The sequence below is a fragment of the Geotrypetes seraphini genome, chromosome 7 (genome assembly GCF_902459505.1).
Source record: "Geotrypetes seraphini chromosome 7, aGeoSer1.1, whole genome shotgun sequence".
In the NCBI taxonomy this organism is placed as follows: Eukaryota; Metazoa; Chordata; class Amphibia; order Gymnophiona; family Dermophiidae; genus Geotrypetes; species Geotrypetes seraphini.
The window spans coordinates 141161765-141189069 of NC_047090.1; the positions used below are offsets into that span (position 1 = coordinate 141161765).

Sequence of the window (27305 nt, forward strand, 5' to 3'; positions counted from 1 at the left end):
ATATGCACTGTTTGCTTTGTCTATTTCTCTTATGAGACTATGCAATGAAATACATATATTATGTTGTATGCTCTACTAGGTCAAGCACACTAATCTCATGTTTTCTGTTATTAAGTGGGTGTGGATTTTGCTAGTTGTTACATATGTGTAATTTCTCCGTGCTCACAAGAGCACCCTTAAATTGTTTTAAAATTTGCATGATAGTATGGTCCATTTCCTTTCTGACCATACATTATGCTGACATTACTGTTTCCTCTTCTCTTATTCTCAGATATTCTTTATTTCTCTTTTTAGACAAGATCGTCTACCTGGCCTCACGGCTACATCAGTTATTTTTTCTAGACAGTAGGGATATATATTTTGCTTTATTACTGTATATCATAGACTATGGCTGATTTACATGTTCTTTCCTTTAATGTGAATGGTTTGAACCATCCCATTAAAAGAAAAAAGATAGCTAACTATGTGTCAAATAAACACCCTGATGTAATTTATTTGCAAGAAACCCACCTCCCGCCCGCTGATGCCTCGAAATTCCAATTAAAGGGATTCTCCACTCATTTATACTCCCCTGCAACTCACCGAAAGAAAAATGGGGTTTCAATATTTCTCAACGATAAACTATCTCCGGTAATTCATTCTTTTAAAACAGACACGGATGGAAGATGGTGTCTAGTGTATGCTGCGGTGCACTCAGTAAATTTTGTTTTTCTTAATATATATGCCCCGGTCCAAGACCACCCAGATTTCTTCAAAGAGCTACAGCTGGCGTTGATTGAATTTGATTCTTGCCCTATGATATTAGGAGGTGATTTTAATCAAATTCAAGACTTATATATTGATAGATCATCTTCTTGCAAACCCTCCAAATCCAGGTCTTTCACAGCTCTTCATGCTTTAAATGATGCCTTCTCCCTTGTGGATCCTTGGCGCTTGCTTTACCCTAAAGGCAGAGAATACACACATTTTTCACCACCACATAACACGTACTCAAGAATTGATTTTTTTCTCTTGTCCTCTTCTCTTATTCAAGATCTTACCAATTCTATTATACATCCAATTTTTCTTACAGATCACGCTGCCATTTCTTTATATATATCCATATCAGCCCCAAGTAAAGAATCCCCTTTTTGGCGACTGAATAACACCTTACTCTTAGATGAGGAAATTGTTGAAAGAATCAATTGTTTTACTGTGGAGTTTTTTGAAAATAACTCTAAAGATCCTGAAATCTGTCCTTCAATTATCTGGGAAGCATACAAAGCAACCCTCAGAGGCAAATTGATTAAAATAGCTTCTTGGAAAAAGAAACAGTCTATAAGAAAGGAAAAAGACTTAGAAAATTCTATTAAAGCCTTAGAATTACAACATATGTCTAATCATTTACACGACCCAGCTACTTTCCAACGTATCCAAAATCTTAAATATGAATACAACACTTTGGTTTCATGTACAACCCGATGTGATATCTTCATCTCCACTTCTGGTCACTACATGGGAGATAACCTTATGGGTCGGCCTTTAGCTAGATACCTTAAAACCAAATTAAAAAAACTACATATAATTTTGATTTCTATTGATGAAATATGAAACATAGACCACGAGTAACAGACACATTTAATAGTTTTGAACTTGGGAAATATACTCGAAGGGTAATTGGCGCCAAGACCTACAATATCTCACTTCTCTTGATAGATTTTTCTGAGTAGAAGAGTTTTATCTTTTTACTTGCACTGGATACTATTGATGAGTATTAGATGTTAGCTCAAATGACTGGATTTTATATACTATGTTCTAGAAATGTCTGTGCTTAATATGTGACATAATATGTGCCATAATATGTGCCATAAATGTGTCTGTGCTTAATATGTGACATATTACTCATAATAGTTTTCCATCCTCTTTAACTCTCCTTTTCTCTTCTGCTTTTTGAGTTCAATGACTTTAGTTAAATGTGAATAGTCATTTTAAATGCTTATGCTGTATTTTCCAGAAGTTATTTTGTAGCTGATTTTACATATTTTCATTTGCAACAAGCATTCTTTTATTGTGTTGAATGTTGTCGTACTATTTTAGAAACTGTATTCCATTCCTTTGTCGTCTGCCTTAGTAGCATCAATATTGCCATCAGAATAGATAAATTCTTTGGGGGTTTTTAAAAATCTTTAATCATTGCTCTTCACTTATTTGAAATCATTGGATTATCAGTGAACATGCCTAATATTAATTTTCTTTTTGTGACTAGGCTCTATCAGAGATAGGTTCTGGCACCACACAAATGTTGATGTAAGTTGTTTTTACCTTGTATGTGAAAAAGTCAAATTAATGGATTTCAATATTTTTAAAATGGCTCACAAATTAACATAAGGAAAATCTTTTAGGCATGTTGAATTCCATTTCAGTTAATATCTCAAAATTGCAAGGGTTGACAATGGAATTTATTCATCTAACTTGTCAAGGTTCAGCTTTATCATATAAATGTAAATAGCCATCTGGGAACAGTGCTACAGGCATTGATTCCTAAGTTTTTATTTCATTTGGTAAACCACTCAAGACAAAGGGCTCCTTTTACTAAGGTGTGCTAGGACATTAACGCACGGAATAGTGTGCGGTACATTGCTGCGCAAGCTAGACCTTAACGCCAGCATTGAGCTGGCGTTAGTTCGCGCGGTAATTTCCTGCATACGCTAAAAACACTAGCGCACCTTAGTAAAAGGAGCCCAAGGTCATCAAAGTGGAGTACAATATATTAAAAGCCAAAGGAAGGACGTTCCTGTCAGAAAAGAACTCCATTACCTCGGTTTACAAGTGCACCGGTTTGCGAGTGTTTTGCAAGACGAGCAAAACATTCGCAAAATCGGCGCCTCGGAAACCGAGCGCGCTTCGATTTGCGAGCACCCCCCTGCGAACCGGCACCCTCCCCCCCCCTGCGATCCGGCAGCCCCCCCCGCCACCATCGGGCCCCCTCCCCCGCTGCCATCGGGCACCCCCCCGCTGCGACCTGAGGTCCCCCCCAACCCACCCGAACCCTCTTCTTACTTTTCTGTAGCCTCCGCAGCGGCACCTGCACCAGCATGTCCTGTGCGTGGTGCCGGTGCCTGAAGATCTGCTTCCTGTGCAAGGCCTGAGAGTTCACGTCGAACGTGAACTCTCACGTCGAACATGAACTCTCAAGGCCCAGCACAGGAAGCAGATCTTCAGGCACCAGCACCACGCACAGGACATGCTGGTGCCGGTGCCGCTGCGGAGGCTACAGAAAAGTAAGAAGAGAGTTCGGGTGGGTTGGGGGGACCTCAGGTCGCGGCGGGAGGGGGTGCCCGATGGCGGCGGGGGGGTGCCTGATGGTGGCAGGGGGATGCCTGATGGTGGGGGGGGAGGGTGCCGGTTCACGGGGGGGGCCTTCGGGGGGAGCAATGCCGGTTCTCGTGGGGAGGAGCAGCGCTGCTGGCCTCGGGGGGGGAGGTGGGGGGGTGGAAACATATCAAAGCAAGTTTCACTTACTTCCTATGGGGAAACTTGCTTTGATATACGAGCATTTTGGATTACGAGCATGCTCCTGGAACGGATTATGCTCGTAATCCAAGGTACCACTGTAGTGATAAAAACACTGCTGAGCCACTGAATTCACAGACCACATTAGCCATAAACTCTCCCATACCAGCAAAATGGGCAAAATAAATATTTTAAAAAACAACAATCAAGTCACCACTCCAAAAACCAATTGAAAAAGATGAGCCTTCAATAACCTTTTTTTATTTTTATTTTTAATTTATCTTTATTCATTTTCAATCCTTTAACAAGTGTACAAATAATATTGAAATATCACTTGCAAATCTATCCAGAAAAACATAAATTGTATATGTAAACCCAAATCCCTCCCAACATTTGTCTTAGTGGGGGAGCGTTCAAACGGTTAAAAATAATCTTTTAAAAGTCAATAATGAAGGCTCAAGCCATAGAGCAGTGTCTCTCAAACTTTCTCAAGCCGGGGTAAAGGTAGTGGCCATGGCTTGAGGCACCCAGAAGCGTGAGGACGTCACCGTAATGACATCACGCATATGCGTGACATCATGTTGACATCCGCGCATGTGCAGAGGCCCTCCAGATGGGCCGCCAGAAGGTGGTGCCAGCAGGGAAGAGGGCCAGAGAGAAGGAGAGGCACTGACGCCAGCTGATTGCCTACAGCAGTGTTTCTCAACTACTTCAAGCTAAGTACCCCTTAAGTCTAACAAATATCAACTGAGTACACCAACTACAGACCTCCCTAGGCCCTCCCAAGCTCTGACCCAGATCCCATCCCCTTTACTAATTGTAATGCAATTTTTTCCATTCATGTTTCATATATACATAATATACACAGCAGATATAAATTCTCAAAACTGACACATTTCAATCACTATATTGAAAATAAAATCATTTTACCTATCGGCGATCCTCTGCAGGCTGCTGTAATTAGCTTTAAAGGTGAGAGCGTGAGGCTAGGGGGCAAGCCGGAGGACGCTAGAGAAAAGGAGGAAACATTCAGGCCTTTAGCGAATCGGGCAGCGCTGCCCCTGTACTGCATAGGGAAGTCAGCTGGCAGGCGCCTCTCTTCCTCCTCAGTGCCATGGCACACTTGGAATCTCAGGAGGCCCACAGTTTGAGGTACACTGTCATAGAGCTACTGGAAACTGGTTCCCAAAAATAGGACCAATATTGAATTTCTAAATGTCATCAGGGGGCCTGATGAGGGGAAGGGACTATCAGCTGACCCTGGTACCATAAGCATGAGCAAAAATTAAGACAAACCTATGCGTAAAGTTTTATGGAGGGAAAGAGATAATTCTATTTAATATGAATAATTGTAGAATTCAAGTGATGTATTTAAATCAAACTGGTTGATACTTTTTGTTACACTTGATGTAAGTTATAAAATGAATAAAGAATTTTTTAAAAAAAAGTAATATGAAATGTTACTGGGAGCTAATGCTCCTCCCACAAAAGGGGGATAATATATTTTGTACAGTCATATTCTGAATAAGTTGGATCCTCTTCAGCTTTGACAGAGACATTTTGTAAATTTGTTTTCAATAATCCATATGAGACAGCACTAAGACATGCATAATGATTCTCAATGCACCCTTCTCCAAAAGATGCCATAGAATGAAGTTGCTGCAATTTAAGCAAACGCTTTCTCATCACTGCCGAAATGTGTGAATGAAAAATCAGATCGACATCAAATGTGACCCCCAGAAGCCTAATCGTCCTAATATCAAGATCTTGTATCACATAGGAAAAAATTCTTGAAATAAGGTAGAATTTGTTTTTTTTGACTTGGTAGCGCTATAGAAATAATTAGTAGTAGTAGTGAATGAAGAAAAAAATGATTATCACTGAGAAACTTGTATTCATGGCCAGCAGACGCGGGTAGTGAGAGCTCTGTGTCTTTCCCTCATTTAGAGACTTAAAAGCGAGTGTTTCTCACCTGATTCAGCTTTATTTTTCTGGTGGAGTACTCTGGGAAAGATGCTGAAGCCCCTGAAAGGGAAAGCTCCTACAAACCATTAAAGAAATATTGGTGTTCAAGGCCTTACAGAAAGAGGGAGCATGAGACAAAGCTGCAGAGCTCAGAGACCCTGATGGAGAAGATGGAGAGACTGGTTTGGCGGGAGAGGATGGTTTTGGCCTTGTGCTCCAGGAGCTGCGTGAGACTAAGGAAGAGATTTTACAAATTGTGTTGAGCAAGTTCGATGAGCGTTTCAAAAGTTTGGTGTCTCGAGTTGTAGAGACAGAGCAGAGATATCAGCATTGGAGGACTGGATGGAGATGGAAAGTACACTTCTATAAAATCTCTTCAATCTCAAGTGAGCTTTCTCTGAGACCAATTGGAAGATCAAGAGAATCAAAGTAGATGCTCAAATGTTCGTATTTTTGACATCCTGGAAAAGCGGGAGTGTGAATCCTTATCAATATAAGTGTTCTTCCATTGTAACCCTCCAGTTTTTTTTTTTTAATCTCTTTTGTAATCTGCCTTGAACCGCAGAAAGGCAGAATAGAAATCTCTAATGTAATGTAATACATCCAGGAATTGCTGCGCACGTGTTTTCCTGGCTCCATAGCTGCCCTGCAGTATGAGGTAGAAAGGGCTCACTGAGAACTTCGGGCTATTCCAAGGCCTGGGACTCCCCCGAGAGCTTTTATTGTTAAGCTCTTTCGGAATGAAGAGGTGGAGCACTTGTTATTGATGGTGAGATGCCAGCATGTGATGGATTACAATAGAATGCCTATACATGTTTTTCCAGACCTGGCTCAGGCTACAATGAAAAAACGCAAGGAGCTGCTGATTTGGAAGGGTGCTATGCAGAAGCTGGGATATAAAGTGGGAATTTGGAATCCGGCTAAATTGATGATTTTTGATAATGAGGTTTAGCAATTTTTTCCTACCCTGGAATAGATGGAAAAATTTGTTAAGTCTCTGTTGAACAATAGGGAGCAGCCAAATGACAGAGAGCCACAGAAGAACCATCCAGTGGACTCCTCGGAGTCTGCTTCAGAGAACACAGGGGGCTCTTCCGCAGGAGTGTGAATGAAGAGACCAAAAGAGAAGTCCCCAGAGGGGGATGTTGCTTGGACTGTCTCTTGTATGAGAAAGAGGACTCTGTGCAGCATTTTTCTATGCCTTTATTTTGGTTGTGATTAGAGTTCTCAGCTGCATTTTTCTTTGGTGTACTTTACTGCAGGACTGTAGTTGTGGTCTCTGGACTGTAACGATTTTGCAGAAAGGACCTATGGGAATGTGAAGGGAATATGTTGGACTGCTTGATATGTGTAAATGGGATGGTTGATTAAAGATGGTGATGGTGGGAGTATGATTTGTGTTGGGGGGGCGAGTAGAGTGAATGGGGGTGAGTTGTGTGGAGGGGATTTAGTTGAGGGGAGACTATTTGTTCTATTTGATGCAAGGCTTTTTTTCTGGTACTTGGGGTGGGGAGGGGGGATAGTGAGGATTGGGAAAGGCAAGGGAGGAGGGTGAGGGGTTTGAAGTTTTGGGGGAAGGGCTTTTGCTTTCTACCAAGTTGCAGATGGCTGGTTTAGGCAGAGGGAGGGATGTCCTTTGATACATCATGGGTCTTAAGGTGATTTCATTTAACACAGGGGGGGGGGATGAATGGGCCAGTGAAGAGGAAGCGGATATTAGGTTATTTGAAAAAAAATTGAAGGCAAATGTAATAATATTGCAGGAAACTAAACTTACAGAAGTGGACATTTAAAACTACAGAGAGGGGTTCTGGAGAGATTGTCACTATTTCCTTTAACAGTAAAAATCGGGAGGGGGAGGGAGGGGAGTTGCCATCTTTTTAAAGAATTCAGTGCCCTTTGTTAAATATGATGAGGAGAGGGATAAGGAGGGTAGAATGGCTTGGGTTACTGGACGCTTGGGGGAAAAAGAAGTGAGTTTTTTGAACTTATATGTCCCTAATGGAGATAAGGAATCTTTTTTTCGAATGTGGTTTGCTCCATTTGAGAAAGTGGCAAAAGGAGTGAAAATTATAGGGGGATTTCAGTTGTGTTTTGGTGTGAATTGGATGGGTTGGATAAATCTGGAAAGTGGTGGGAAGAGGGAAGGGAAAGCACTGTGAGAAGCTATGGAGTTGTATGCCTTTAGAGGCATGGGTTCTCGGGGGTTCGTGAATATACATGTTTCTCCCCACAGTATGGCACTTATTCTCGTATTCACCTTTTTGTGATGGAAGAGTAAGGTAACAGAAGTGGGTATGGACCCTATTTGTTTCTCAGACCATGCTGCTATTTCCCTGGCGGTGGACTTGGAGGGGAAATTGAATGTAGGAGATGTGGAGATTGAATGTAGGGTTACTAGGAAAAAAAGGGGTGTTGGAGCAGTTGCAAGCTGCTTGATTAGAATTCTTATCTTTCAATGATACGGCAGATGTCTCTGTTCATACACTTTGGGATACGGGGAAAGCTTTTATGAGAGAGCATTTGCTGAAACTGACTGCTCATCATAAGACATCCTGAGAGGTAGAATTGGGGGAACTGAGGGCTAAATTGGTACAACTCCAGAAAGACCTTGCTTGCAAGAGAGAAGTAAGGTCTGATATAAGGAGTTATTAGCTGTGAAGCTTAAAATTGATGCTTTGGAATTGGAAAAGATTGAATTTCTTACCAAATTAGCCAAGAGAACTTATCTGGAACATGGTAATAAGGCTGGGAAATTGCTCACATGGTAATTGTGTAAAAAAAGAGCCAGTAAATTGGTGAAAGAGATTGCAGGAGAGGATGGGTCATCCCGTAAGACAAATGCTGCTATTGCAGAAGAATTTAGAAAATATAATAAGCATCTGTATAGGTCCGAAGGGAAGTGTAGCAACTCTGCCTTGGAGCGTTATATTGATTCTAGTAACATCGAGGAGGACCATAGACAGTTTATTACTACTACTATTAATTATTTCTATAGCGCTAACAGACATATGCAGCACTGTACAGAGTCACAAAGAAGAAGAAAACAGTCCCTGCTCAAAAGAGCTTACAATCTAAACAGCCAAGACAGACAAACAGGATGTCATGGATACAGTTAAGGGGAATGGTTAATCAGTTGACTGGGTTGGAGGGCAGAGGAGTAGGGTTAAGGATTGAAGGCTATATCAAAAAGGTGGGTTTTCAGACTGCTTTTAAACAAGAGAAGGGGCTTGGTGGACAAACTCAGGTAATTTATTCAAGGCATAGGGGGCAACTAGATGAAAGGAACAAAGTTGTGGCAGAAGAGATTCAGAGAGTGATTAGGAGTCTTGCTAGAGGAAAGGCTTGGGGAGGGGTCGGTTTTCCGGTAAAATAATATCTATTGATGCAGAATGAGGTAAGCGAAATGTTGGCCAGAGTTATGAACGAGGCGTTGGTGATATAGGTTTTTCTATATCCATGTACCAAGCTAATGTGGTGGTGTTACACAAGGACAGAAAACCTTCTGAGTCCTGTGCCAGCTATAGCAGGTGTGCAGGTACGGTGAGTTAATTTAAGCTCCCATACCAGTTCTGTTAGCGCTGGGGATTCTTATTTGTGGTTTTAATAGCAATAATGATGTCACTTTCTCCAAAACCGCGAATAACATATTGAAAAGTTATTTGCGGTTTTTCCATATTCGCGCCTATAGCCGGAATGTATCCACCGCAAATAAGGAGGGAGAAGTGTAATGCTATATGCAGATGACACCTTAATAATGATAAGTGAGCCAGAGCAGTCCTTACCTTTCCTCTTACAGGAATTAGACTTATACTCAGCCTTTTCGGGGTACAAGTTTAATTCTGGGAAAACAGAAGCCTTGGTGATTGGTTTCCTCCCCTCAAACTGGGTAGGACTGTTTCCCTTTCGCTGGGTTACTCGTAGTTTTCACTATCTGGGAGTGTTGTTGTCTGCTAACTTGGTTAAATACCCACCTCTTCTTAAAATATGGAGGCAGAAATGGCGAGTTGGGAGAAGTTAACACTAAGCTGGTGGGGAGAATAGTTGTTTATAAGTTAATGATTCTTCCCAAGTTTAATTTCATGTTTGCCCAGCTTTCTCTGGCTATTCCTAAAACATTTCTTGCTCAGTGGCAGAGACGGCTGGGCAAATTTTATTTTGGGGACAGGCAAGGCTCGCATTCGGCAATACCAGCTCACTCATACAAAAGAGGAAGGGGGACTTAATTTACCCATATTACGGATCTATCATAAAGCAGCGCTATGTTTTTTCATTATAGATATCCCGTTGGTGTCTATTGAGAAGGTATTTCTTAGCCCTTGGAATATTTTTGAATGTAGGGGTTATTAGCTATTAGTAAAGAGGGGCTTCTTAAAGTTCGGGACCACCCCTTTTGGGGATCTTTGGTGCAAGATTGGGGCGTCCAGAGAACTTGGGGGACAACTTTTTCCAGAAAGTATCATATGTACTTATTATGCTCCCTTCTTGGGATCGTATTGGCTGTCTTTGGGTAGACAATTGAGAGACGGAGGGGTGACTAAATTTAAACATCTTCTGGAGAAGGGGATTCTGATTTCTAAAAGTCAATTGGAAGAACGTCTCCTGGGGACTTTTCCTATTTTAGCTTATTTTTGGCTGCGTTCATTCCTTTCTCAAGTCCTGTTGTCACATTTTGAGAGATCGCTTACTCTATTAGAAAGTGTTTTGTTTCTAGGTCTTGGTTCAAAAAATTATACATAGTTTCTAGAGCTTTAGTAGGTAAGTCGGAGCCCATGGATAATTCTCATACCGATAAGTTGGGGAAACAAAGTGGGAGGAGATTTATTTGTATATTCATAAATGCTCCTGGGCCACAAAATATAAGCAGTATAAAGTGGCAGATGGGGTTTATTCATGTCCTCTCCAGTTGTTTCGTATGGGGAAACGTATAACAGTGGATTGATGGCGGAGGTGTGGTGAATGGGGTTCTTTTGATCATATGTGGTGGCCCTGTAGGGGGTGATGCAGAAATTTTGGATGACAGTTAAGGGTTCTCTAACCGGGTGAGAGGGGATTTCAGCTGGGACCCTCTGTTGTGTTTTTTGGGATGGGGAATTTACAATAATCTGCAGGAGGGTCAAAAAGAGTTTATTTTGAATTTGCTACTGGCTGCCCAGTTTACTATAGCCACACAGCGGATGGACCACAGTTTTCTTGTTGGGAGACCATTAGGAGCTGTGTCTCTATAATAAACTGACATGGATGTTGCGCGATAAAGAGCACAAGTTTCATGAGATTTGGAAGTGGATGGACAGTTAAGGCTCTTTTAGATGGCAGAATAACTGTATTATATTATGAGGAGGGAATGGCCCTTAGTTCTCCAAGGAGTTTACATTAGGTTCTCTTGAGAGGTCTTTTTCTAGATTATATATGTCTATACTTTTCTTTATATGGTTTCAGTCACTGCATCTCAAAGTTACTTGGTAATAGGGGTGGGGAGGTGCATTTAGAGTCACAAGACCCCCCTCCCCCTTTAAGAGAGTATCTATCAGCCTGGTTTTTCAGCTCATCAGGGTTTGGGGAGGTTTAATGCCATGTCCTTTTGTTGCTACATTTTTTGTTCTATGCTGCATGGATTTCAGGAGAGGGATTATGGACGACATTAAGTGGGCCTTGTATCTAGTCTGAAGATGAGCTGACAATGTTATCTTTGTGCTAAGCGTTGTTGGATTTATGGCTGACAATGTTTTACGGACGATTCTCTGGTAAATGGTGTTTGTACATTTTTCAATAAAAAGCATTGTTAAAAAAAAAAAAAAAGAAAGTGATCCTAAGGAGGATTACATAGGCTTGTTAGTTATTTGTTTTCTGTAACAAATATAAATGTAAACTTCTTCAATATGAGATGAAAGAGAACTTTTAACTTCCAACTGAGATTTAAAAGAAAAGAACATGCTTTCAAGTTTAGTCTTAAATGAAAACTAAAATGAATTGAACCAAATGTGGTTTAGCTCGTTGCCTGAAAACCATTAACTGTTCTTACTGAATAAAATGGTTGTGCACTAAGGCCCTCTTTATTGATCTGCATTAAGGTTTTACAGGTAACATGCAATAACAACAAAAGTTAATCTGTAATAATGGCTGTAGAGCCCTTCACAATCCTCCTCTTTTACTATGGCATGCTAGCCGATTTAGCCCACGCTAAACGTTAACGCGATGGAATATAATGGACGTATTAGCATTTAGCACGCGCTAAATGGGCAGACTAGATGGGCCGTGGCCCTTTTCTGCCGTCATGTTCTATGTTTCTAAATCGGCTAGTGCGCCTTAGTAAAAGGACCCAAATAATTGTTGATACTTGGGGGAAGGTAGCCATGCTCTTAACATGGGACAGTGTTCACTATTTTGTTTAATGGTGTGGTCGCAAACAGAGAATGCAGTTAATTACATTACTGGAAGCATAGTTAACTGATAGACATTTTGGGGGAAATTTCACAAATGGCACCTTAACTTAGGTGCCCTACCCGCCCGGGAAACAAGTTTCAAGTTTATTTAGGTTTGATTAATCGCTTTATCTTAATTCAAAGCGATGTACATAATAAAATTACAATATAAAAAATTAATACATTAAAGAATGTTGACTAAACTGATGACAAATTTAACAATACTAGACACACATAGGAAAGAGAAGGGCTAGAAGTTACAATATAATATACAGATGGGGAAAACATTTAGGGAAGGTACATGAGGGAGGGGTAAAACAGAGTCTTGGAATTATTTTAAAACGATGTTTTAAATGACAAATAACTCTAAAGCGCCTACTGGTGCCTAAAGAAAAGGTACCGGAATCACTCCTCAAGAGGTGCCTACCTGTGCCTAATGCCACTGTGGGTGTGGCTAAAGCTGGAAGTGGTGTTAAGCACCATAAAGCACCTAAGTAGGCACGATTTGCAACAGATGGACACCAGAAATGTAGGCCTGGAAATCTCTGGCCTGCATTTCTGGTGCCTATCTTTCCTAGAGATGCAATCGGCAGCTGTTTTTTAGGCAGCCACTGATATCAGCACCATATAGAGAATCTGAGCCTTTGTGTGTATAGGGGAGGGGTTAATTGTATGTTAAAGATAATAATTGCAGGATATACAGGGTAAGAAAGAAGTACTGTGAGTTAATTTGGAAAGAGGGCATGGAAAATCTGTTTGCATTGGTGTGATATATAGGCCTCTTTCACAGGCAGATTTAAGACATTCACAATATAACTATGAGAAGGAAATACTACTATTAGGTGATTTCAATATGCCAGATGTTGGTTGGGGCATTCCTATTGTAGGCTCATCTAGAAGGAATGAGATACTGGATTCTTGACAAGGAGAATTGTTCCAGAAGTTAGCCTGATACAGGGATGCTGTTGGCTAATTTTGGTAGGCCTGAGCCCAAAGCAGGTGGACATTGCTCTTTTTTCCACCCTCCCCCCAATCCTGTGCAGCAGACTCTCTCTCTCTCTCCCTCCCTCCCTACCTCCAGCCCATGCTGCAGACTCTCCTTCCCTCCCTTTCCACCCCTCAGCCCTTGCAACAGATTCTTTCCCTCCAGTCCATGCAGCAGACTGTCTCTCCCTTCCTTTCCACCCCCTAGCCCGCATACCTTTTCTTCAGGTCGCTGGCAGCCGTTCCTACATGTTGCCGGCGGCTGACCCAGAAGCCTTCCCTCTGATTCGTTTACATTTTGCATTCAGAAATGGGGGGATAAGCGATTTTTTAGATATGTTAGTGATAGGAAGTGCAAAAGTGGCATTGAGAGACTCAAAGGTGAAGGGGAGCAATATGTAGAAGCTGATAAGGATAAAGTGGAATTTCTTAACAAATATTTCTGTTTTATATTCACAGATGAAGGGCTGTTTTATATTCACAGATGTAGGACTTCAGAAGGCAAACAACAAGAATGAAAGCGTGATAGACCTTAAGCAATTTTCAGAAGACTATTTGTGAAGAGCTAGCTAAACTAATCTAATCTTCAATTTCTGGGTCACTGTATGCATATCGAGGTTCAAGGCGACTTACAAATTAAGGTTCACATTACATTTAAGAGTTACAACACTGAAATATGAAGTAAACAGTATACTATGAGATAGTTAACAGAAATAGGAGATGTAGTAATCATCCAATAGAGGGGAACATTGAGCTGTTTGAAGTACAATACAGCTGAGTTAGATACAAGTAGATTGGTGTGATTATGTTATGTAGAGTTTGGAGAAGAAACTCTTGTGGTTTGTGGAAGGGTGAAATGCTGTGTAGGTTGCAGTGGAAGAGCATACTTGTTAAGTAGCGATGTTCTTAGAGAGGAGAGTCTTCAGTTTCTTTTGAAATTTGGGCTAGTTAGATTCTGTCTTGATAATTATTGGAAGATTGTTCCATGTCTTGGTGCTGAGGTAGGTGACTAGTGAGTTAAATTTATGCTAGTATTTTACATCTTTAAGAAAGAGAAGGATCAATTAAAATGTTTTAAGTTTTCTGACTGATACAGACAAAAAGGTTTATAAGTAGCTCTGTGGATGAGGAACATTACATATGATAGTTTGAAGATGATGCAAGCGTTAATAGGTAGCCAGTGCAGTCTACTGTAGTAAGGTGAGATAGAATCATATTTTTTCAGTTTGAATATTAGTCTTATTGCTGTATTTTGTATCAGTTGCAGTTTATGCATAAGGGTAGAGTTAATGCCAGAGAGTTACAGTAGTCTAATTGGGATAGCACAAATATCTTCTCAGTACAGCAAAGTGACGATCATGGAAGAATGATCTGATTAGTAATAGTTGTCTCATGCTGTAGAAGGATTTTTTCCTTAGTTTGGAGATTTGGGTTTCATAAGATAGGGTTGAATCGAGTATAATTCCGAGGACCTTAGAGGTTTTGTCTATACATTAGAGAAATTCCTGAGGGTAGTGTAACAGTTGTAGGGACTGTTTACAAAGTTTTCTGAAACCATATGACTTTGTTTTTTGTTGTGTTTAGTTTGAATTTATTGATTGTAGCCCAGGTATTTATTTTGTCTATGCCATTAGATATTTTTTGAGAGACATCATGTGTGTTGTGTTGTTGAATTGGTTGAGCAAGAGGATGTCATCTGCATAAGCATTCGTTGTTGTAATGAATTTAATGTGACCCAAGGAACTCATGAAGAGGTTGTATAGTATTGAGAGAGTGGAGATCCTTGAGGGACGCCGCAGAATGCTTTCCAGCTTCTGGAGAATGTTCCATTTTTCCAGATGAGATATTTCCTATTCTTTAGGAAATATTTGAACCAGCTTAAAACAGTGCTTTTTGCCTATTTCATTTAGGATGGTTAAAAGTAGGTGGTGGTTAGATTACAAAAGTTAGATAGCTCTAAGTCAAATAAATGTTGGCATTGTCATCTCGAAGCAGGGACTTTAGATCATTTATTGTTCTATTGTCCATTTATTATGTTTTTTTGGAAATCAATTTGGGGCCAAATTAATTGTTTATTAGAAAACCCGGTGGCATTGACCTATGATACTATATTATTTGGTATGTCAATGAGAGCAAAAAACCAAATATCATCTAAAAACAACAGACTTTTATTGATAATGACAGGAGTCGCCATACAACAAATTACGAGCAATTGGAAGAATTGGAGCCGGCTTAATTATAGCTTTTGGTGGAATTCATTGTGTCATATGTATAAAATGGAACGAACATTAGCCATCAAGAAAGGGATGCCAAAAAAAAGTACTGGGGGGGAGTGCTTGCCTGCCTTTGCCTTTGGGCTGGCTGGCTGGGGGTGGGGTGGGTTGGCTGGCTGCCTTGGGGCTCATTGGCTGGCTTGGGTCTGGCTGGTTGGCTTGGGTTTGGCTGGGGGCTGGCTGGCTTTGGGGTGGGTTGGCTGGCAGCCTTGGGGCTGGCTGGCTTGGCACTGGCTGGGGGCTGGGAGCTGGCTGGCTGGCTGCCACTAGACGTGCCTACCATTAGATGTGCCCACCATTAGATGTGCCCTGTCCCAGCCTGCTACAGGGAACAGGGCACACCATTTGCTTCAGAATTTTTTTTCTTGGTTTTTCATTCTCTACAGGTGGGTGCGTCTTATGGTCAGGTGCATCTTATGGAGCGGAAAACAATGGTAATAATAATAATAATAGCTTTATTTATATCCCATCATACCTTTTCAGTTCAAGACGGTATACAGTAATGAAAAAGTACAATGTGGATACCTACAAGTATAGGGGGTAAAGTACAGGAGTACCGGGGGATTACAGCATTGGTTTAGAGTGGGAATGAGTAGGCAGTAGAGTAGCGAGATACAAATGGAGTAGGAAGAGGGACGTGTTGGAAGTGTAGTTGGTCTGGGTGAGGAGTTTGGGAGTTCAGACAAACTTGTCGAATAAGTGGGTTTTCAGCATTTTTCTGAAAGATTAGTATGAAGGAGAATTCAGGAGAAGGTCGCTTAGGGTATTGTTCCAGAGGCCTGCTTGGAAGGATAATGTCTTGTAAAGGAATCTTTTGTATTTGCATCCCTTGGGAGTTGGGAACAAAAATAGTAACATTTTGTGAGAGAGGCAGGGGCTGTCCTGTAGGATGAAGTGTTTCTGGAGGTAGGCGGGCGAGGTGCCAAATAGTGTCTTGTAGCACAGGCAACCGAATTTGAAGATGATTCTGGCCTCGATCGGTAGCCAATTAAGTTTTTTGAAGTATGGGGTGAGGTGGTCTGATTTTTTTTTTTTTAGGCCAAAGATCAACCGTACCGCCGTGTTTTGGATCGTTCTTAGTCTCTTAATGGTTTTTTTGTGGGATCCTAGGTAGATTATGTTGCAGTAGTCCAGTGAGTTTAGGATTAGAGATTGAACTAGCAGTCTGAACGATGCAAAATCAAAGTAAGGTTTTAGCGTGCGTAATTTCCTTAGTAGGCTAAAGCATTTTTTGATTAAGAAGTTGGTATGGGCGTCAAGTGTAAGTTGTTGGTCGATGGTGATGCCTAGGATTTTTATAGTAGGGTTGATTGGGAAAATATATAACACTTTTATATTTTAATTTAACTTTTAGAAGAAAATCTTAAGAAAAATTCACCACCAACTTGATTCACCCTTGCTTAGTAGCACATGTAAAACAAAAAGTAGAAAATATATTTTTGCCCAGCATATAGTTTAAACTTTGTAATCACTACTGGAGCAGGTAAAAGCAGATAATGTAGCTGGATTTAAAAAATGTTTGAAAAAATTCCTGGAGGAAAAATCCATAAAATGTTATTAAGGTAGAGCTGGGGATAGCCACTGTTTATGCCTGGGATTAAATGGCTTGGAATCTTGCTACTTTTTGGGACTCAGATAAAATATTGTGTCCTGGATTGGTCACTGTTGGAAACAGGATACTGGACTTGATAGACGTTTGGTTTGACCCAGTAAAGTAACTGTTTATGTTCTTATTCAGCCACATAATGAATGCTATGCCTGCTAAGTCATCACCGTTAGCTTTTGTTTCTAAGTGATAGCTGAGGATCTCATAAAATACTTGCCAAGTTTTAGTTAATTCTTTATTTGTAAATAGCTGTATCACTTTTTTTAGAAATCTACTGACAAGATCCTTCCAGCGTACAGTTGTTTAATTTTAGTGGCATATGCTTTGATTTGTGAACTTTTGCAAGAACGAGAAATACCATATGTTTATAGAGCTTATTATATTAATACCTTAAAACTTAAACAATGATATTTTTTTAATAGCTTAAAGCCATTTATTACAAGTAGTAGCATTGTTTCTCTTTTGAAATATGAATCTTATGCAATGTTACTCTCTTCAGTTTCCAGTTAACAAGTATGAATACAGAACTTACTGTACTGGCACCGGTATTTGTGGTCATGGCATTAATACAATGTATAATAAAGTCGTAAGTATTAAGATTTTACTTGCTGATATTTTTGGTGTTTCATGTCAGCATTATTTATCATTCTTTACACAGATTCAATTTACAACTGTTTCATATTGTTTACAACTTCAGAAATTCTCTCATTTTGAACAGAATGCAAGCAAACACTATTCTAGTGCAATGTGGCTAGTGGTCCTGAACACTAGAGTTCTGAATCTGAACCTGCAAGTTGCTTGCAGAATGCTGTCAGTCATCCCAGGGAGCTGCTCCTGCCCCTCCGTTTTTTTTTGAAAGAAAATTGCTCAGAAGTATTTCTTCTTTCTAAAAAGTATTTCTTCTTTCACTACCAGATGAGGACACAGAGCTGTAGCAGGAAGTTCAGTATGTCAAAGACTGAGAGGATGGCAAGTCCGTTTCCATGCCACTATTGTCCCAGGATGCAGTTTCTCTGGCAGAGTCTGGTTCTTTGCATGAAAACTGTGGACTAGGGACCAGGGCAAAGACCCCTTGGTGCACTGGCTGTTCAAAGCCTCTGTTCTCTTGGGCATTATTTCTTCCTTGTTTCGAGAATTGAAGCTAGAAGTCCCCCCCCCCCCATCGCAGTACTCAATTATGAGTGGCTCAGTTGCTCCGACCACGTTCGTTCCTTCACATTTTGCAGTTCTTTTACAATTTGATTTATTGGCTGTGTTTAATGTAGTCAGTCATAAAGCTTTAATATTCCTCCTTTCACAAATAGATGTAGGAAATACCAATTTAAAACGGTTTGAGGTTTTTTTCTGTCTTTAAGATCCTATGTGGTACAAACTGGTGGAAGAACATCCACAGCCTGGTTTACTGACTGTGGTGTGCCCCAGGGATCTTCACTGACCCACACCCTTTTCATTGTTTACATGACATCATAAGTGTTCTCTCTTTAGGTCCAGGTCAATTTATTTTTACATATGCAGATGATATTTTTATATTACAAGAAGTTAGTCCAGATTTAAATAATAATAATAATAATAGAATGAGATGTACAATGTCAGCGTCTATGAGACAAACTTATAGAATGGAAAGATCAATAGCGATACAAAATGGAAATTATAATAATTTTATTAAAATTTGAGAGCCATTAACATCTTTTTGTCATGATTAAATGCCATTTTTCTATTAGTTATACACCATATAGTATTGGGAGGGGGGAGGGATACAAATATAGGTTTTTATTATGAATGAAGGGCTTTGAGGGAGGGTGGGGAGAGGGTTACATTTGTATTTTTAGATTATAATGATAAGATATGCAAGTGCTCTGATTAATTGTGTTTATTATGATTGTTGTACACTTGATGAAAGTTTTAAAAATGAATAAAGAATTATTAAAAAAAAAAAAAATAACTGTCTCTAATATTTGTTCTTGTATTACCAGATTGTTACAGTGGTCAATTTTGACCATGATGAAGTTAAACCCTGTGAAGACTAAAGGCTAAATTCTCACAAATTCACATTAAAAACCGATGGACTGCTGTTGCAGCCGTTATTGTAACAATTTTAAAAAGCAAGTCATTCTCCAAAAAAACACTCATGCAAATAAGGTTGGAGGAGAGTAGTGAAGGTTTGGTAAATTTGCATGTGCCTATCACTGGTGATAGCGATGAACACATGCACAGAATAAACGCAACTCACCCCCCCCCAAAAAAAAAATACAACAACAAATCGAGCCGCTGAAATCTAGCAACCCGGCACCCCCACCCTGGCAGTGGGAAAGAGTCCCATTCTATCCCACCGCCGATGTCAAGTGACCTCTCCCCCCCCCCCCGGCAGTGGGAGAGATGCCCACTCCCTCCTACCGCTGCACAACGTACATCCTGGCCCCCCCTTCCCGGCAGTAGGAGAGATGCCCATTCCTCCTGCCACTGATGTCAACGTCCCCCCCACCCAACACACACCCCTGGCAGGGGGAGAGAAACCCACTCTCTCTCGCTGCCACACAATGCACCTCCCAACACCCACTCCCCAACAACAGGAGAGATGCCCGCCCCTTCCCCTTACCTTACATACGATGGCTAGCCAGAGGGATACCTACTCTGGGAAGGTGCCTGAGGCTCCGATTGGCCCAGGTTGTTTAAAGCCCCTCCTGTGAACTGAGAGAATTTTTTAAAAAAGGAAAGCATTCAAGAATGTATAGTCATTTAAGTCTCTGCTTGATAGCAGGACATGTGAGTAGCTATGAGCTTTATATAAGATTAATGCTGGTTAATGGATATGTTTGTTTACAGCGCAGAAAAGAATTGTTGTGTCGGGGATTTTTCGCTATTTCCCTCTTTCCGGTTATATCTGTCCTTACAGTGCTACTTGATTTCTTTTGTACACACTGAGGGGGCAGGAGCAGCTCCCTGGGAAGAAGGCGGAGTTCAAAAGATGATTGACAGCATTCTACATACAACTGTGGGGACAAGTGCATAACTCTAGCGTTCAGGACCACTAGACACATCTACAAGAAAAAAGATTATTGAGGTAAGAACCTAATCTTTCTTTGTACTTATTGAATCGGTTGTCTTGACTGAAAGCATTTGTAATCATTTTGTGTCTTTTGCAGAGAGAAGTTGAAATATTCAGTTGTGTGGCTGTTTACTGTTATGCTTGTCATCTATTCATTGTTCTTTGCATGGAGGGCAAATCTCGATATCACAAACCCAATTTTTATTGGCGTGGTAAGTTCAACAAAAATTTTTTTTCCCCAGAACAGGTATTTTTCTTGTAAAGGGGACAATTTTATTTTAAATTCCTTTGATCATATTTTACTAAAATGAATTTAACCAATGTAATTGCAACTGTTTAACTAATTAAAAAGTAGAAGGGTTAAATACTATGTTACTGACATATGAAGAGTATATTATAAGCCTTCATAAAGTTGAGAGTTCAGAACATCCATGTTCAGTATTACTTTTCCTACTGATGGGGATAGTTACGTATCAAGCTGCATTAGGATACTGATCGGTTTTGTTAGCCCCTTAACGTGTTAAAGGACTGTAATTCGGGTTGTGGTGCCTCTACCAGCATTCTTTGCTCCTTAACACACGTTAAAAGGCTTTAATGCAGGTTGTGCTACTCTGTCTAATGCAGGCTCCCAAACCCTAAGCTTTAAAAAGAAAAGGTACAGTGGACCACCAAAAAGACACAAGAGGTGAAGACTGGAAACAGAAGAGCCCATGCTTCAGCAAAATGCCTATTTAACAGGTCACATGATGATCATAATCAAATGTTTGTTGTGCTGATGCTTTTGAACTGCACAGCAAACGGTGTCAGGTCAAAACCGCGGAAGACAAAGGCGCGCGCCGACAACTGAGCGCAGCGCGGAGGCGCGCGCCGAAGAAAATAGCTGCTTTTAGGGGCTCCAACGGGGGTGTGTGTGGGGGAACATCCCCACTTTACTTTATACAGATCGCGCCGCATTGTGGGGGCGTTGGGGGGGGTTTGGGGGTTGTAACCCCCCACATTTTACTGAAAACTTCACTTTTTCCCTAAAAACAGGGAAAAAGTTAAGTTTACAGTATAATGAGGGGGGGTTACAACCCCCCAAACCACCCACAATGCCGCCGCAATCTGTATTAAGTAAAGTGGGGGGGCTCCCCAACAAAACCCCCCCGTCGGAGCCCCTAAAACCTCATTTTCTTCGGCGCGCGCCTCCGTCTTGCGCTCAGTTGTCGGCGCGCGCCTTTGTCTTCCGCAGTTTTGTCTATGAACCCAGCAAACATTCAGTTATGAGACTATCAAATGACCTGTGACACCAGCATTTTTTCAAAACATGGGCCATGTTGAGTCCTCTTCTATCCTTTAGGTGACCCATTGCACTTCTTTTTTGCTGGGCTTATAAAACCCATTTTTAAAAAACAAACCAAAGTCCTGTATAGCCTTGACATTGCAGTGGTGATTCATTTTTGTCACAACTCAAATTACCCGGAGTTCAGTCATAGGTTGGGGTGGTTGTCATAACAGAAATGAAAGAAAGCAGAACTATTTGTTCAGGAAAACAGAATTGTTATTTTCTTTCACAATATTCAGACAGCTTGGAAAATGTGATAATTATGACCATTCTATACATTCCTTAAGTATCGTTCACTGTGCTTTGTGATTCTCCTTTAAATAGTATGCATTTGATTTTAAATCATGCTGAGGTTTATTAGTACATTATTCAGGCTTGAATTTAGGACACTTTTTTTGAATCAAAGTAAAAAAATATACCAGTCTGTTTAAAATAAATGTAAAATGGTTTGGAGGTCATTTACTAGTGATAGTATCCACCTGTGCATTAGTAAGTGATCCCTTTTTTTAAGCTATAAAAGCTGGTAAGCATGCATTACGTGAAAATAAGAGCTTCAATATTCTCAGTGGTAGGAGTGCTTACATAACATAACATCGTACTTATAAACCGCGTAACCATAAGTTCAACGCGGCTAACAAAAGATTAATAATAAAATAACCTAAGAAACATATAGCTTAATTCGCCAGATACTTTGAAAAGAGGTATTGAGTTATAAAATGTTTGTAAGAACATGGACTGTGCAACAGTGGTTGAAATTCCCTATCATAGAAAGCAGCGTGAAATGCTAATGTATGTTCTAGAGATTTCTTACTCTTACAACCCTGAGCAGATGGAAAAATAAACAAAGCGTTGTGGAAAAACTTGACGGAACCACTTAGGTTACTTTCTGATATTCAGAAATTTAAGGTGTTGAAGACAGCTTTATTTGTAGAGGCTTTCTCTTGAACAATTGTTTATTTAAACAGGAGAATTTTTTAGATGTATGTAAATTATCTTGTCTTTTATTGTCTTTTGAAGATTTATTTTGTGAACCACTTAGGTTTTAAGCAGGTTATAAATTTTTTAAATAAATAAAATAAGTTTTTTATATAAACAATGCAGTTTTGCTAATTGTCTATATGAAACAAATTCAATTTATCAGTTACTCTTGGTTTTAGAATTTCTTCCTTGTACTTTTTTACAAGAATAATAATAATAATAATAATAATAACTTTATTCTTATATACCGCCACAATCTTTCGACTTCTAGGCGGTTCACAATGAAGAAAAACTGTACAGACAGCGAATTACAAAGTATTGAAATGAACATCGTATGATGATACAAGGAAAATTTCAGGGTCGGAATATTACATGGTTTTATAATGTGTAACTTTATACAATCAGCAATAATTTATTACATGGTTTTATAATGAGTAACTTTATACAATCAGCAATAATTGAGAACATAAGTAGGAGAGGAGAAAGTAGAATGCGCGGTCAATAAGTTACAAGGAGAAAGACTTTAAAGATGATAGTGATGGCTTAGGAGTATTGGTGAGGAACTATTTTAATTACTTGGTACGTTAGCGGAGGACGGGCACCAATACCTCTCAGCTTACCCTTACTCAGGTATAACATGTTCATGAGATGAAAATCTCTCTCTTAATTGCATAATTTATGTGCATGCTCTTCTATGATATCACCGTCCTGCAAAATGTGGCTGACACATCCAAATACACTAACAACACATCGATAATTTGCTGAAAAATATTCATTATCGAGATCACCAAGGTTGCAATACTGTAAAGCTACATTGGAAAGGATCAAGATGCAAATATAAAATCTTCAAGCTGATAATCATGTTTTGTTTTTTAATTATCTTACTCGAAATAGAAATCAGATGGTGGTAGATTAGGGCTTCAGATTTTAGGGTTTGATGGATAAACTCTGATTGAATGCCCTGATTAAAAAAAACAAAAAAGGGGAGGGTGTTATTGGATAAATACTGGAAAAGCACTACTTTCCTTAATATTTTCCTACCCTTCCACTGACCTGAATTGGTTCCGTTTCCTTGTTTCGTGCCATTTCTGTTCTGATGCCTCAGTTGTACAAACTTATACATTTGTTCTAGTCAGAAAAGGTATCCAAAACTCTGATAAATGCAGATTTCTGGTAAGATCAAAGAAACTGTAATTAGCTGGAAAATAAACATCCATTTTTACATTTATTAACATCTAAGAATGGAAGACATGATTATATGTGAACAAATATTTTTACAGCTGTCCTAATCCTGGGGGAATCCTTATGTTTGCACAAAGGATAAAGGAGTCATGCTCCTTAATCCCATGCAGTTTATGTCCACCACCAATATGAAACCAAGTTAAAATTGCAGCTTCACTACTTAATTCACAGCATTAATGGTCAGTGAGTTTGTAAAATGAATCGCCCACACATGGAAGAGGTGAAATCGCCATCTCCACATGTAAGTGCCAACACCTCCTCGTGGAAGTTGCTGGGTTCATATTTTCATCTGTATCTTGACAAAATGGCTGCTCCCATTGCACGTGCCAACAACTACACATGTGTGTAGGCAGGTATTTTAGAAAAGGCTCTGTTCCGGCAGAATACTTTTTGAAATACCTCTGGAACTGGAGCCCAGTTCTGACCTCCAAGTTCTTTGTAAATAGGGCTGTGTGGGTATAGGTGGATTAAGTTGATCATTTTTAATGCTACCTTGTCATTGGGTTCTACTGCCTTTTTCTTTTTTTTAATTCTTTATTGATTTTTAATCACAAACAGTGTCATACAAATGAAAGAACATTAGGTATTACATACATTACACTAATAACTGTACAGGTAACATAAATATCATTCAATAATAATAATAATAGAATTTAATAATAGCACAATATAACCTAATATATAATACAAATAAAGAATAAAGTTACCCAAATAACACAATCAATATTTACTCCCCTCCATCCAACCTCCCGGATGTGTAAAGATAATTAAAACAAAGGAAAGATGTGATGAAAATACATTATTATGTTTTTACAAATTTAGTCAGTGTTTAGTCTTTGGGTTTTTTTTAGTTCAAACAAGTTTTACTGAAGTTTACAAGAACAAAAATCATAAACGCATCAGACATTGATATATGGTCATATGGTTTTTATCTGACAAATCATGATGCTAATGTTTTTCTCTTACCATTATGTAAAGGTTCTTTGTATATTGTTTCTTACATTTTTTTTAGGTAGAAAGATTTTGGATGCAGAGCAACGCAGTGATTTCTGTTCTAGCAGGTCTAGGGCTAGTATCACTTGTCTCTCTTCTAAGAAAAGTGCTAGAAGACCATCGGGTGATTCAGTGTCTAGAGTGGCTTTTTGCTATTAGTTTTGTTACTTGCCACATTCATTTTAATTACAGGTAATAACTGTTGTTTGTGTTTTATATATATATATATATGGCCTTCCATTTTTAACTAGTGCAAAGCAATTAATAAATATTTATAGAAGTGTTTATTTTATTTTAATAATTAAAATTTTAATATTAGATAAATTAATACATTTCCAAGATGCAATTACATGTAAAGTATTTATTCTAAGTACTTGAATACAATTCAAAAGTTATGGGGAAGGGGTCAACCTAGATGAAAATCTACCTAAACAGATATATGACCCTTGCATTTTTTTCCACCCTCCCACACTGGTTCTAGCATCTCTTTTCCCTCCCTGGATCCCCCTGTCCCACAGCAGCAACTGCACATATAACATCCCCTCCCATCATCATGCACGTGCTTTCAATTATACCTGTTCCCTGGCGCTGCACAGCATTTTCAGCACCAGCGAGGGCCTTATTAGTTGTACACTGTCTTGTTTTAAGGTATTAACAGGTTTACCGTATTTTCACGTAGATAACGCGCACCCGTGTAAAACGCGCACACGGGTATAGCGCGCGGCAAAGACAAATTTATGTACAGAAATTTTTATATACCGCGCACACCCGTATACCGCGCATGCTGCCCGACTCTCCTTTCGCCCGCCCCGACTCTCCTCTGGCCACCCCGACTCTCCTTTCGCCCACCCCGACTCTCCTCTCCCCCTTGAAGTCCTGTCCCCACCCTGAAAGCCTGATGCCCCCCCGACGTCCGATTCACCCCCCCCCCCCCCCGCAGGACCGCTCGCACGCACTCCCACCCGCACCCCCACCCTGAAGGACCGCTCGCTCCCCCACAGCCTCCCGACCCCCCCCATCATGTAGAAGCTCCTACCGGTGTCCTGCTGCTTTCTCTTGGCGATCCCGGCCCTTCCGTGAGCCCTGCGCCTGCGCTGCTTCCTCTTCCAGCGGTTCGCCCTTTCTCTAACATCAATCCCTCTTGCCCCGCCGACTCCCCGACACGATCGGGGCAAGAGGGAGCTCAAGCCCTCTTGCCCCAGCCAACCACAGCACCCCCGACACGATCGGGGCAAGAGGGAGCTCAAGCCCTCTTGCCTCAGCCAACTGCGGCACCCCCAACACGATCGGGGCAAAAGGGAGCCCAAGCCCTCTTGCCCCGCCGACTCCCCAACTCCCCGACAATATCGGGCCAGGAGGGAGCCCAAACCCTCCTGGCCACGGCGACCCCCTACCCCCACCCCGCACTACATTACGGGCAGGAGGGAACCCAGGCCCTCCTGCCCTCGATGCAAACCCCCCTCCCCCCAGCGACCGCCCCCTCCCAAGAACCTCCGACCGCCCCCCCAGCCGACCCGCGACCCCCCTGGCCGACCCCCCACGACACCCCCACCCCCCTTCCCTGTACCTTTGTGTAGTTGGCCGGACAGACGGGAGCCAAACCCGCCTGTCCGGCAGGCAGCCAACAACGGAATGAGGCCGGATTGGCCCATCCGTCCCAAAGCTCCGCCTACTGGTGGGACCTAAGGCGCCTGGGCCAATCAGCATAGGCCCGGGAGCCTTAGGTCCCTCCTGGGGGCGTGGCCTGAGGTACATGGGCCCAACCTGACCATGTGCCCAAGGCCCCGCCCCCAGGAGGGACCTAAGGCTCCCGGGCCTATTCTGATTGGCCCAGGCGCCTTAGGCCCCACCAGTAGGCGGAGCTTTGGGACGGATGGGCCAATCCGGCCTCATTCCGTCGTTGGCTGCCTGCCGGACAGGCGGGTTTGGCTCCCGTCTGTCCGGCCAACTACACAAAGGTACGGGGAAGGGGGGTGGGGGTGTCGTGGGGGTCGGCCAGGGGGGTCGCGGGTCGGCTGGGGGGGCGGTCGGAGGTTCTTGGGAGGGGGCGGTCGCTGGGTAGAGGGGGGTTTGCGTCGAGGGCAGGAGGGCCTGGGTTCCCTCCTGCCCGTAATGTAGTGGGGGTAGGGGGTCGCCGTGGCCAGGAGGGTTTGGGCTCCCTCCTGGCCCGATATTGTCGGGGAGTTGGGGAGTCGGCGGAGCAAGAAGGCTTGGGCTCCCTTTTGCCCCGATCGTGTCGGGGGGGGGGCAAGAGGGCTTGAGCTCCCACTTGCCCCGATCGTGTCGGGGGTGCCGCTGTTGGCTGGGGCAAGAGGGCTTGAGCTCCCTCTTGCCCCGATCGTGTCGGGGGTGCCGCGGTTGGCTGGGGCAAGAGAGCTTGAGGTCCCTCTTGCCCCAATCGTGTCGGGGAGTCGGCGGGGCAAGAGGGCTTGACGTTAGAGAAAGGGCGAACCGCCGGAAGAGGAAGCAGCAGGCGCAGGGCTCATTTTCGTACATTTTCGTACAACTTTCCGTCCAAGTCCAAAACGCCTAGAACAAGCCCTATTGGACGTGGGAGGGGTCTGCAAAGTGATGGACTGCACACCCAAACATGCCACCTAAATAGTGGGGTACCTTACAGGGCACTGCTGTGAACTTCACAAAAAGGGTGCCATGTCTTCTCCTCACTACAACTCCCTTATAGGTCATGGTGAGCCCCCCCAAACCATCTCCAGAATCCCCTAGACCCACTTATCTACCACCCCAATAGCCCTTATGGCTGCAGGAGCCATATATATGCCACTACAAAAGAGTTTTGGGGGTGTATAGGGCAGTGCACATGTTTAAGTATCAATACAGTGATTCCAGGGGTTTATGGGCATGGGTCCTCCTTTCCATGAGTCCCTAACCCATTCCCAAGTCGACTTAAGCTGCCTCTGTGCTGGACGACTAGGCTTTTCTATGCCAAACGGCCAGGTGATGATGGTCTGGAGGCTGAATT

General features: G+C 41.6%; 1 protein-coding gene across 2 annotated transcripts in view; it reads left to right on the forward strand.

Moving 5' to 3' along the window:
* TMEM260 (transmembrane protein 260) overlaps window positions 1-27305 on the forward strand; it is a 125886-nt gene that overhangs the window by 73652 nt on the left and 24929 nt on the right. For both annotated transcript variants that reach the window (XM_033952092.1, XM_033952093.1), the window contains exons 7-10: window positions 2246-2286; window positions 17242-17328; window positions 19886-20000; window positions 24345-24517. In XM_033952092.1, the coding sequence (XP_033807983.1) occupies window positions 2246-2286; window positions 17242-17328; window positions 19886-20000; window positions 24345-24517 (416 nt within the window). The remainder of the gene's footprint in view (window positions 1-2245; window positions 2287-17241; window positions 17329-19885; window positions 20001-24344; window positions 24518-27305) is intronic.